Source organism: Thunnus maccoyii, chromosome 2 (genome assembly GCF_910596095.1).
Source record: "Thunnus maccoyii chromosome 2, fThuMac1.1, whole genome shotgun sequence".
NCBI classification, from domain to species: Eukaryota; Metazoa; Chordata; class Actinopteri; order Scombriformes; family Scombridae; genus Thunnus; species Thunnus maccoyii.
The window spans coordinates 25297237-25309831 of record NC_056534.1 but is presented as its reverse complement, the minus strand read 5'-3'; the positions used below and the strand labels follow the sequence as shown (position 1 = coordinate 25309831).

At 40.1% G+C, this 12595-nt stretch overlaps 1 protein-coding gene across 1 annotated transcript in view; it reads left to right on the top strand.

Moving 5' to 3' along the window:
- Positions 1-10830, top strand: part of rims1b (regulating synaptic membrane exocytosis 1b) — an 80419-nt gene extending 69589 nt beyond the window's left edge. Inside the window, exons 28-33 of the mRNA XM_042426981.1 lie at positions 2850-3067; positions 5753-5897; positions 6654-6766; positions 7499-7600; positions 7850-7989; positions 8129-10830. Coding sequence (XP_042282915.1) covers positions 2850-3067; positions 5753-5897; positions 6654-6766; positions 7499-7600; positions 7850-7989; positions 8129-8347 — 937 coding nt within the window. The 3' untranslated portion in view covers positions 8348-10830. The remainder of the gene's footprint in view (positions 1-2849; positions 3068-5752; positions 5898-6653; positions 6767-7498; positions 7601-7849; positions 7990-8128) is intronic.
- The last annotated feature ends 1765 nt before the right edge of the window (positions 10831-12595 follow it).

Below are 12595 nucleotides of genomic sequence, written 5' to 3'. Positions count from 1 at the left end.
CTGACCAGTAGCAGTGTGCTGACAGGGACAAACGACCCTATCCCAGTGGTCCTCAGTAGGCCAGCTGGTGATGTAGTGCAGCTTATTAGCCAGCTAATGTATTGAGGTCTGGGAGGAGGGCCCCGTTCTTTATGGCCTTACCACAGATCAATCCAAATAGAGTGTTATAAAAGCACAGCCCCAACGGCCTTTGACACACTTTCTGCAGTCGGAGGTGAGACAGAGAGAGAGAGAGGCAGTGCATCCTTGCTTGTGTGTCAGATGAAGAGATTATTTTCTGTATTGAACATTTATCAGTTATACACAAACCAAGCATTACACGTGCAAATGTGTGTGGACATTACACCCACAGGAGTTTATTGAACATTTCATTCTAAAACCAAGGGCACTAATATGCTGCTTTTATCAGCTTTCCACAAGATTGAAACCTGGCTGCAAGGATTTGCTTTCATTCAGCCTTAAGAAGTGAAGTTGGACAACAAGGACTGGCTCACAGTTGGTGTTCCAGTTCATCTCAAAAGTGTTGGACTGGGTTAAAGTCATGGCTCTGTGCAGACCAGTCAAATTCTTCCACAACAAATTCGGGAAACCATTGCCTTCCCCGAATTGTTCTTCCAAAAAGTTGGAAGCACATAGTTTTCTAAAATATCACTGTATGCTGCAGCATTATGATTTTCCTTAATTGGAACCAAGGGACCTAGCCTAAACCACAAAGAACTGAACCAAAAGTACACAGAAGTATGTAGAAATGATGTTCACATAGTTATGCACACCAAACCTTAAGAGTACAAAGAGAGAAAAAATAGGCAAGGAATGTACACATATATGCACATACATACCTACAGTTTTTACATATCTTCTTACATCCATATTCAATATATGAACAAATACAAACCAACTAAACAAAATGTTAATAGAATGCATGACATTAATCAGAAACCAGTCTCCTCTTTGATTAAAATATAGATCAAGCAAAGAAAAGACTAAAGGCATCTCCATCCTTTCTAATCTTTAAGTTGTTTTATACACATTGGTAAAATAAGCTCGTACTTACAATGATTCACATAAAATATTGATATGCCTATATCCACAGATAAATTATTTACATAAAAATAGCATAGATTATGTAAAATGGACACAGTCGCATTGTAGAAAGATACAGACAGTGTCTCTGGCTGCGCAGATGCTGGTTTTAGATCAGTTCTTAGACAGTAGGGACTGTGTGTCTGTTTTCAGTGAAAACACAGGTTTTCATTTCAAAAAAAGCAGACAATGTCAGCAACCATTTATAAAAACAGTCAGTCAGTTTTAGAAGGCCCAAAATGTAACTTATCTATAATTCAGACAAGCAGTCTGTTTTTAGGGAGACAGGGTGTGAATTAGTTATCTATTGTTGTACAAGGCCTGCTGGCTTCAGATCAGTCTTCACTCACAGTGGGATATTAATGTCTGTATTCTGTTGAGGCTATCACATCTACTTCAGGCCAGTTTAATGATAGCATATGGAGGTGTCTGAGTACATACTACAGAGGAGCAGAAATGGAGGCAACGTGAGGCAGCATTGACACATCAAATGCTCCTTATATCATCTTTGACTTTTGCTCTTCAACCTTTCCCCTTGCTTGATATCTCTTTTTTATTTTTTGACACACTGCTTCTCATCAGTTTGAAGTAATTCAGTGGATGCTACTCATGTTAGCTTTTTGCTTAAATCAAGCCTCAGTCATGTTCAGATTTCCTGCCCTTCACTGCATTTTTGGCATCTCTTTAGTATCACTTGTGGTTGGATGAAAACTTGCATTCCAAAAAGTTGAACAAAACCAAAAAATACACAAATCACAAGGTTTTCAACCAAAAACAATGATATATGACTGATATTATGTGTGTTACAAATATATCACACACTGTACATACGTGCATATCAGTCTGCATTTTGTACAATATTGTTTGTCATTTTTGTTATATTTTGCCCTTGTTTTCTGTGTCTGTGCCTCTGTGTGTGTTTGTGCACTCCCAACTGCATGTCTCAGATCCCTCCTTTCATGCGTCCTGTGTTGTGACTGCCTGGACCCCATCCATCCTCCAAACCTGGATCCTCGCCTCCCATCCTACCCCTCCACTGCACGCCCTTCCCTAACCCCTCTGCAGGGGGCGGTGGAAAGGCCTCAAACCACCCTTCCACTTCCCAGCCATGCCCTGGCTCCTCCAGGCCAGTGGACTGTGGTTGTCAGGGGCCTACAGGAAGTAGATACTACTGGGGACAGAGGTAGCATAGCTGGGCTCTCGTGCAGCACTTTGACTCCCTCTGAGGGGATGGACATGCGGCGGCTCCTCCGTACCCCTAGGAGGCAGCATCGAGCACAAGGCAGCTTCTGCCGGCGTGTAGTGGCTCGTTTGAGAAGAATGAACTTTAACGCATAGCGTTTCACATATGATTGACAGCTTTGGACTGCTAAAATATTTTATTTTTATTTGACCCCTTTTAACCAGAATGGTCTCTTGTGCTCTAAATCTATTTTTGGAGAGTCCTGGCTAAAATGCCAGCACCATTATGTCACACCAAACCACCAGACACTGATAGGATGTGTCACTTGACTGTGGCTTCCTCATTCCCCTTCTTTGGAATCCCAGATGTTTACCCATCTGTTATTTTTCTGACATGCTATATAATTAAACATAATCCCACAACCACAACTAGTTTGAAATGTTACATTTGTCATCATGCATCTCTTGTCAAACATGCTGTTTATTTGTGTTCTACCAAAGTGAAGGTACAGTACAATGGACGTTACAGCATCCTCTCTCCATCGCACCAGGTCACAGTGTCACTCAGTGTCTTCTCTCTCCAGTCGGCAGATGCGAGCGTCAGTGGGCCGCAGTATGCTGAAGAGCTCCAGTGTGAGCGGGGAGATCTACACCCAGGAGCGCACTGACGGCAGCCAATCAGACACGGCGCTGGGCACGGTGGGTGGCGGCAGCAAGAAGAGACGCTCTAGCCTCAGCGCACGGGTGGTGGCCATCGTTGGCAACCGTCGCAGCCGCAGCACTTCACAGATCAGCGGCCCTGGTGAGTCATAATGGGAACCAAAAAATCATTTTCACTGGTGTGATGGAGATGTGGTAAATTTTCTGCCAAAACTTATTTTGCACACTGTTACACGTATATCATATATATATATATATTCCATTTGAATGTTCACATAATACTGCAGTGATGGTTTAATTTCACAGCTGTTTATGTATTGCTGCTGTGGAAATTTTAAAAATAATTATTTGATTAAGGTGATATAGAGGGCTAAATTTGGAGGCATATTTGCTTGATTGACAGGTGTCTCCGCCTATCACACTGAGCCATGGTGGTTGCAGATTTCTTGCTCCATTTAGGTTTCCTTCCCTTTGCATAAATTTTAACTAACCACCGACTAACCGTTTCAAATATTGTATCCAGTTAATTCATTATTCATAGAGTAATGAAATGTTCACTAGAAGGCAGACTCCACCAATTTTATGCATCAAGTTCAGTCTACGAGTCATGAAGAGTACTACTCAGCCTTTGACAAGACTCATAAAATGTCTTCTGGGGCTCTGGAGGAGCTTTGTCTGAGAAAATAACCCTGATTGTAGTGATGTCACCAGGGTTAACACATCTTGGGATTGGAGACTACAAATTTATAACAGATGAGCTCTGTTACATCTAGGGATGTGGAGTTTAAAAGGCAAGGGCATCCTTTTTTTTTTCAAGCAACTTTATTTGGCAAAGTCAACATATAGATAACATATATAGCCAGGGGTAAAGAACAAGCCATATAAGAAACAAGGCATTCATATCAAATAGGTATATTAAAATAGAATAAATACATAAAAAGATAATTAAAAAAAGGAAAATAAATACACAGTGTTAGTTGCTTGAATTGGAAGAGGTCCTTATACAATCTAGGTAGTGTATCAATTCATATAAGGCATGGGCATTCACCGGGCAGAGAGCATCTAATTTAAGATGTAATCAAGTTGCATTACGGGAGGTGTAGGATCCAACACTTAGGGACTAAAAGTCAGGAAATCTACACCTCTACTGTTTCCACTTTGACCGTTCTTTTTAAAATCTGTCTCTTGTGAGCCCCCCCCCCAACTTCATGGAAGTACAATACTAAGTCACTAGAGGGCCTGCTGAAGGATACATTTGGTTATTTTCAAGCTGGCAACCAGAGCAGAGATTGTGTATCCAAAAACTTACAGGTGCTGGAGCAAAATCTCAGACTGAAGCTCTGTCCTCTCGTCGTGTAGCAGAGTGTGTTGTCCAGCACATTTGTAAAGAGTTTTGTGCAGGAGCAGGTTGATTTTTTTAATGAAGGTCATTGTGTTAGTACAGTGTGTTGATCTGTTACAATATTTCGGTTTTCAACTCAGCTGTATTTTATTACGTGGAATGATTTGTTCAACATTCAGACCCAAAAATGAATTTACTTCACGCAAACAACATGTAATTTATGTCTGTGAATTTCAACTGAACTAAAGTGTTTATGAGAAGGATTTGTCCTGAGGAGCAGACCGTACCGAAGCACCACAAATTGCACGTGGCCTTTTGTTCTGTAACAGACAAACCTCTGCTGCCCCAGCGCTGGTTATAAAGACAAACAACCAAATGATATGTTTCGGAGAGTTTGGGAACATCGTGGCCAGCTGAGAGCCCCTCGCAGCTCAGCTCCCAGTCCCACAGCAGAGCCTTGCTGGTCTGAGTCCAGCTCCCATTTAGACTTCTTTTACCACAGGGGGGGTGTAAGACTCATGATGAAAGCCAAACGCTGTATTCCCCTTCTTTGTAGCAGACATAAAAAGCTATTAGAGAACACTGGGCCTAGAGGGGGTCTCTCGCCCTGATGTAAAGAAGAGAGAGAGGGAGTAGAAATAGCAAACAGATCAAGCTTAATTTTGTAAAATCCTTCCTGTTCATGATGGATGAGAGCGGACGCAGGTAAGGGAGACTTATTTTTGAGTTTTTAAACTTTAGGATTTTTCTTGGGTGATTAGAAGATATATTTACTTAACATGTTGTGGTAGGTTTATGTGCTGTTGACCACCTCACCTGCTAATGAAAAGATCCATCTCAAACTCAGCATATACAAGGGATGATGGGAGGCTCAAAAATGCAGCTACAGTTTTCTCTTTGCGCCATACTTGCCTGTATTATGAGTCAGAAGGTGGACACACCCCAGTCCAAGATGCCACACAATGTTTTTTTGGCTTGTTTTTCTACCTAAAGATTTCCTGTTTACTACTGATTACCGGAGGGAGGGAGTTAGCAGGACATGGGTGTGACTTTGGACACGCTTCAGACGGAGACATCACAGAATCCTTAACTAGATCTTTGGGCTGTCCTGTGATTTTCTACTTTATCTATCCACCAGTGAATGGTTTAATCTGAAAGAGTTTCCATTGATAAAAGGGCTCTGGAAACAAGTCCATTTTCTACAACCGTGACATGGTTTAAAGGAAATCTTTCTCTGAATCCTCATACTTTTTGATTTTCCATGTTCTATATTAAACATCTTGTTGGGCAGCAGTAGTAAAACATGAATTATGACATTACTTTTTGCAAGCTATCAGACTGACCTGCAGGGGAAATGCAAATGCTACTGAGCAGAGTGCTTAACCTCCACCTCACTGAACGACAGTAGATCACTCTGCTGAAAACAGTTTGGCATATTTTCATGGGTAACATTGTGTTTTTTCATCACTCTCCTGTTCCATCCAGAGGGCAAGAGTAAGAAGGAGAAGGGTGCACCCATCCAGAGGAGCACTGAGACCGGTATGGCAGTGGAGCTGACCAGGAACATGAGCCGCCAGCCCAGCAGAGAGTCCAACAATGGCAGCATGAACAGCTACAACTCTGAGGGAAAGTCAGTAAACTATAATCTTCTTCCCCCATCCACACACTCTACATCCTGCTGTTTTGTCTTTTTTTGTAATGTGTCTGTGCTTAAGGGAGAATGCCAGTTATTAAAAATGATGGTTAATTTAAGTCTGTATATGCCCATTTTACATTCCCACCTGTTTATGTAATCTGCTACTTTTTGGTCTCAAAATGCAAACTTTACACTGTTAAAACTACTGTAGCCTGAAGTGAACTACTGTTATGTCTGCTGTTCCACCCAGCAGACATCCTAAATAAAATAACATGGATGTGACAGTAGGGTTTGTATGCCAACATGTGGTGAGGGAGGGAGTGGTACAGTATATCTAGGCAGGGGCTGACAGTAAAAACTGTAATATAATGAGAACACGGTTGAGAAACACTCAGTTTGGACACCGTGAGTCGATGATAAAACACAAACTTTGACTGAATCAGATTAAGGCCTGGTGTTTTCTGTGATGGATTATCTTGCTTGGGCAATTTTTGAAATGTTTTTCATGCTGTAAAAAATGAATCAGCGAATTGTTCAGGTTCTCCTGAAGGCAGCAAAATGAGCACTGAGAGCTCAAACTGTGCTGACTGTACACACACTACTGAGAATAATGTAGGAGAGAGACAACCACTGATGTTATCCTTTAAAGAATCACCTCTGTCATGATGTTCGTTTGTCTTTGATATCAGGAATTGTACCTTAACATAACAATTCCTGATTCATTTGTTTTTCCTGTGTTTTCTGTGTTAGTTTGATCTTCTCTGGAGTGAATCTGGGTGCCAGCAGTCAGTTCAGTGACTTCCTGGATGGACTGGGACCGGCTCAGTTAGTGGGCAGGCAAACACTGGCTACACCTGCCATAGGTGAGATATTAGAGATAACCCTCTTCTCTTCTCTTCTCTTCTCTTCTCTTCTCTTCTCTTCTCTTCTCTTCTCTTCTCTTCTCTTCTCTTCTCTTCTCTTCTCCCTTTCTCCAGCTATGATCTCAGTTTCAGGCTTACCACCTTCATTGTGACATTGATCTATTTTTTTTTTCTTTTGTTCTTTAGTCTTTAAATATTTTCCCGTTTTATTTGTTTTTCTTCTCTGATATGTGTTATCTCTTCTAATGTCAATGTATTTTAGATTTTTTAATTCTTATTTTTTATTTTGAATTTAATATGTATATATATTGATTATTTTGTATTATTATTATTAATTATTAATTAGTTAATTATTGTCTTAATCACTTTCTAGTGTGTGTGGCTCCAGGGTATTTTTATGTATTATTTTTGATAACGTTTGCATTGATTACTACTGATTTTCATGAAATTTTTCACATTGTTTTTGGGCCTTTAGCCCATTTTATATGGACCTAATGAAATACTAAGCAACATGTGCTGTTCTTTTCAGTGTTAATAATAGAACCTTGATATGTATATTGATGTATAATTTTATAGACTGAGTGTATGGTCACTACCACTCACTGAGTTATATTTTCTGAGTACACATGTAGCTTAGCTGTACAAACTTTTTTTTTTTCTCTCTCTTTTTCATTAATCTCTTCCTGTGGCACCAAACCAATCATCTTTCTGTCATCTTCATCTGTTTCCTAGGGGACATCCAGATTGGTATGATGGAGAAAAAGGGTCAGCTGGAGGTGGAAGTTATTAGAGCGCGAGGACTCGTACAAAAGCCAGGATCCAAATCGCTCCCTGGTAAAGACTTGACCCACCTTGAGATATTAGAGCAGCTAATTCCTCCCTCCCTCTCAAAACATCAGTTATACACTCTTTTCACATTATCTTATGATATACACCCTTCACTAGATACACCCAGCCGAAGCTTGCTCTGTATTTTTGCTTCTCATGAAGATATAACCAGCTGTGAGGTCTGATCTAGATTATATTGGTGAGTTGCTGTGCTCCCCACTAATGGCTTTTTTATTGTTTTGTCTCTGCCTTCAGCTCCATATGTCAAGGTCTATCTGCTGAATAATGGAGCGTACGTAGCCAAAAAGAAAACCAAGATTGCACGGAAAACACTTGACCCACTGTACCAGCAAGCACTGCTATTCGAGGAAAGCCCACAGGGTAAAGTCTTACAGGTGAGTGGAAGATATATTTCTTCATCACAAAGTTAAATGTTTTTTTTTTTTTCAAATTCACACGGATAAATCATGTTTTAGCAGGAGGAACTATACTGCTGTGTAATTTGACAGAAAATGATTTTATTGACTCCTTCAGGTGATTGTATGGGGAGACTACGGCCGCATGGACCATAAAAGCTTCATGGGAGTTGCACAAATCCTATTGGAGGAACTGGACTTATCAAGCACAGTAATTGGTTGGTACAAGTTGTTCCCACCTTCCTCCTTGGTGGATCCAACGCTTGCCTCCTTAACGCGGCGAGCTTCCCAGTCATCACTCGACAGCTCCTCCGGACCTCCCGGGGTCCGATCCTAGTGGACCAATAGCTCTACACCGCTCTGCGAGTAACAAACTCATGAAATGTACTGTAGAGAGAAACAAAAAAAAAAAACACACAAAAAAGAGGCAGAAATGTAGAACAACAACAATCAGAAACAGTCACAATGAGAAAGCTTTGTTGAGATCTGACAATCACTCCTGTCGCGGTTAATTTAGTCTGTTCTAGGGAGCGCCACATTTCAGTGTTTCATATCCATTCAAAGAAAAATCTCATAGTTTTTCTCTGTGTATGCTGAAGATGCAGGGCTGTCGACAGACAACATGCAGTAGCTCTCGAGATGGGAGACAGTAAAGATGAGCAGGGTGGTTTTTGGCTGAATCAACAATAGCAAAGAAATGTATGTAAGCGTCGGAATGTATGGACTCGAGACAGAGGTAATCACCCTCCACAACTGCAGGTGGCACTCTCACGTCCTCTCTGCAGTGGCCTCTTTCAGAACCCAACAGACTGCCAGCACTTCTGCCCTCAGGCAGGGTGCTCCCGCGTGGGTATTCAGTCTGGAAGCACAGGGCCTTCTTCTGGTGCCTAGACCTTGGAGCCGCATCACTGGTCCCTCTCTCTGTCGAAAGATCCTCTTTTCAATATGTTTACCATGGCTCCTCTGAAGCCACACTGTTTTAGTGTGTTTGCTTTGTTGTTCATTTCTTTTCCCTTTGTTACTATTGGCACAAAATGTTTTTACAGTGTGTAAAATGCTCATGATATGTTGTCAGTCTGGTGTGTGCATGGAGAGAAAAAACAAAACAAGAGATAAAAAAAGGATATAAAAACTATTTAATGTCTGCAAATGTTATGCAGGGGGGGACGGGTGATGATGACACAGCTTAGATTTTTACACTTGACAGTGAGATTAGCGTGCGGCGTTGTTTTCCTTGTTCCACCACTGGCAAACGTCTAGGCCAGTCGTCTTTGTATAGATGTATATTAGGCCTCCCAGGAGGTTGACCAATAAATAAAATTTATGTCACTTTGAAATATTACAAGGGTACAACATCACTGTAAAAAAAAAAGTAAATCTTTATTCACTTACTCAAGAGCAAGATAGGACCGTCTAATTTTTCACATTTTTTGGGGAGTGCGTTCCCTCACCCCAGCACGTTTAAGGTTTTTATCCAACCCTTAGTTTACATTCTTTTGAGATTTAAACACAAGCACAAGAGCTTGATTTTTTTACAACAAAAAGTTTAACTTTTTGAAAAAAAAACATGTAGTTAAAAAAAAGGAAAAAAAGCAATGATCCTGTCACTGGTTCAGTTCATTTCTTTGTCTAGATATTAGAAAACAAACAAACAGAAAAGAGGACTCGCTCACAGTTTCCCTCGTGCATCTCTGTGAATGTGAAAGTAACCAATCAGACTGATCTGTCGGGACACCAACACCAATGCTCATCCTCCGTTTGGCCCCTGCAGGCTCCTCCCACCCGGAGAGAGGCGGGGCCAGCATGACTGGAACCTGTTCCAAGCTGCATGCACATTTTTGTAAAAACGAAACAGATACAGAAAAAAAGATACTGAACTAGATACGTGTGTTAGTTCCACATACTGTAGGGCCGCTTGTATGTTGCATGCAGTTGTACAGTTTGCTCGTACTTGAATATTAAAGAGATAAAACCAAGAAACCGAAGCCATTCCCATTACGCAAAGACATTTGAACTCAACTGCAGTCTATTCCACGTCCCTCAGTCCGGTGCTGAATGTCTCTCAAACAACTGAATCCCAAGATTACGTTGATGTCTTTCCTCTACCCTCTGGAAGATGTACTGTATTGTACAGTAGTACTGAGCAGACCTCACAGCCCCTCTTACTGTTATTCCACATCATAGTATACCTCCAAGGGGCTGAGATGATGTATGAATAAATATGTAAAAAATCAGATCCACTTATATGGAAATATGAATTATGTTTCAACATAATGATTTCAGATATGCTAACACACGAACTGTTAAGTTATATAAAGAATAAAAGCAGATGCACAGAGAGTCATACACTGTAAATATTCAGCAGCCATTCACTGGGTTGTCATTGGGTTGAGTGATGTTTGCAAAGGGGTCAAGTCATATAATGAGGAGCGATTAGTGCTTCATTAGGGACCATGCAGTGGGACAACACAAGGTGATGGACTTGGGTCACAAACATGGCCGAGCTTAAACGCACGGCTGCAGAAACTACAGGTGTACCACCACTCTAAAAGTTGTTGTCTGAACACTTCTTTGTGCTTCAAACCCAATGTCTGAACCCCGTTCAGTCCCACTTCAGAAGAGTTGACTTTTCTTTTCATTGTCCGGTGAAGCTGGTTTATTCCTTTCTTTTTTTCTTTGTCAGTATTAACAGGAAAAAAAATTGCTGATTGTTTACAACTTATGTGTTCCACTGAAACAAAAAGAAAATTAGAAAAAAGTAAAGCATTCACTGCAACATTTCTTGTTTGTATAACAGATGTGGCTCAAATGATGTGTATGTTTTATATTTAAAAAAAAGTTCATTTTTATTATTTACAAATAAAAAGAATGTGTGGAAGAAAACGGCTTCTTTACTCGCCTTTATTTCATCCTCTCTTGTAAGACTAAATTATATTTCTTTCTAGCTGATTGTATTTGTTTTATGCTCGCAGCCCGCAGTTACCTTGGACTTAATGTCAACAGGTCAGAATGAAAAACGTATTTCAAAATGCCATGTTTGTGGGAAAGCTAATATTTTCCTTACTCCCATAAATGTCCTCAGTCAGTGCTTTACTTATATATCTCAGCAGTGCAGCACCATATTAAACTAAGGAGATAAAGTCAAGGAGAGATTTAACCAGCAAACATGAAAATAAACGGTCTGTTCTAAAAACTACAAATGAGCCTGTCCAAATAATATTAAATCACCAGCAAACTACTCATAAATACCTTTTAGGACCAACTGTAATGTGTAATTTCAGTCAACCATAAAAACAAAAATGAACAAAAAATTGCTTGGGTGAAGTGCAGGAGCACTTGTATGAGTGACTTGTGTGAATATAGCTGGAAGCTGTATGAGTTATTTTACAAGATATGAGATTTTAGCTGGCCAAGTGATGGTCTAAAGACTGTCTACATGATTTAAAAACTACATTTAATTTAATGCCAATACTGAGGACATGACCTCTATGTCCTCAATGTTAGCTATGGTCATATGCAAGATTAAATATGTGTGAAGGGCAAACTTCCCACAAAAAGCTGGATACATTCACTGTGGGGACAGCTGTGGAGAAATTTCAACTTCTACTGGATTGACTGCTTTCCTGGTGTTGTAGCCCTTCATTATGTTAATGACTTGGTCGTTCTTTGGGATGGTCGGGTGCTGCCTGCTGTTTTGACTACTCTCTCCAGTCTTATGCTTGTACAAACATTTTTTAAAGTTAAGGTTTTGGGGAAGGGCTAATTCATGCAGTGCTTTGGTCATTTTTCTGTATTTCAGCTTTGAATATTTTCAAGTTCATTTTTAAATTAAATACTTTATATTTAACTGCATCTGTAGTTACTAGATTGCAGTTCATGAATTGTAAGTATTAAACACATAATAAACTTAAGGAATATAATGTATTATTATATATTATCATAGATTATAGATACCAACACTATAAAGCTGTAGTATGACAGCCACCACTTGGACCAGCTACAATAAAATGTTCCTTTCATGTTAATACATCAGGACTGTAATAATCTAAAGGGACCAGTCTTAATTCTGGGTACTTTGACTTATTTAAAACTGCCCTAATCAATAATTTTATATTAACAATGGATCAAATGATTATGTGTAATGTGCAAGGGCTCGTAATGACAAACACAAAGAATTATCACGTGACTGCAGCCCTGCTCAGCTTTATGCAGCATTTTAGCATCTTTCATCATGAGCTCATTGTTTTGGTTTTTCTGCTCACAATTTTACTGTTTGGTTCAGTCTCAGTGCTTTCATCAAAATCTCTTACTGCTGCAGCAGATAGCAAACAAGCTCTGATAAACCAGCTGTACGCTACCTGCCTAGAACCAAATGGCATACAGACAGTTAGCAACTAGCTGGTGAACATGTGCAGCATTTAGCAGCTAAAGAGGCAGATATTTTTCTCAGCAGTTTGTGGAGACCAAAACAGAGCTAAGAGGAGAATAACTGGACTTAAATTTGTCAGATGGAGAAAAACACAACTTCAAATACATGCTAATGTCGCTCCCTATCTACTGGAACAGTTTACATTCCTCATAACAA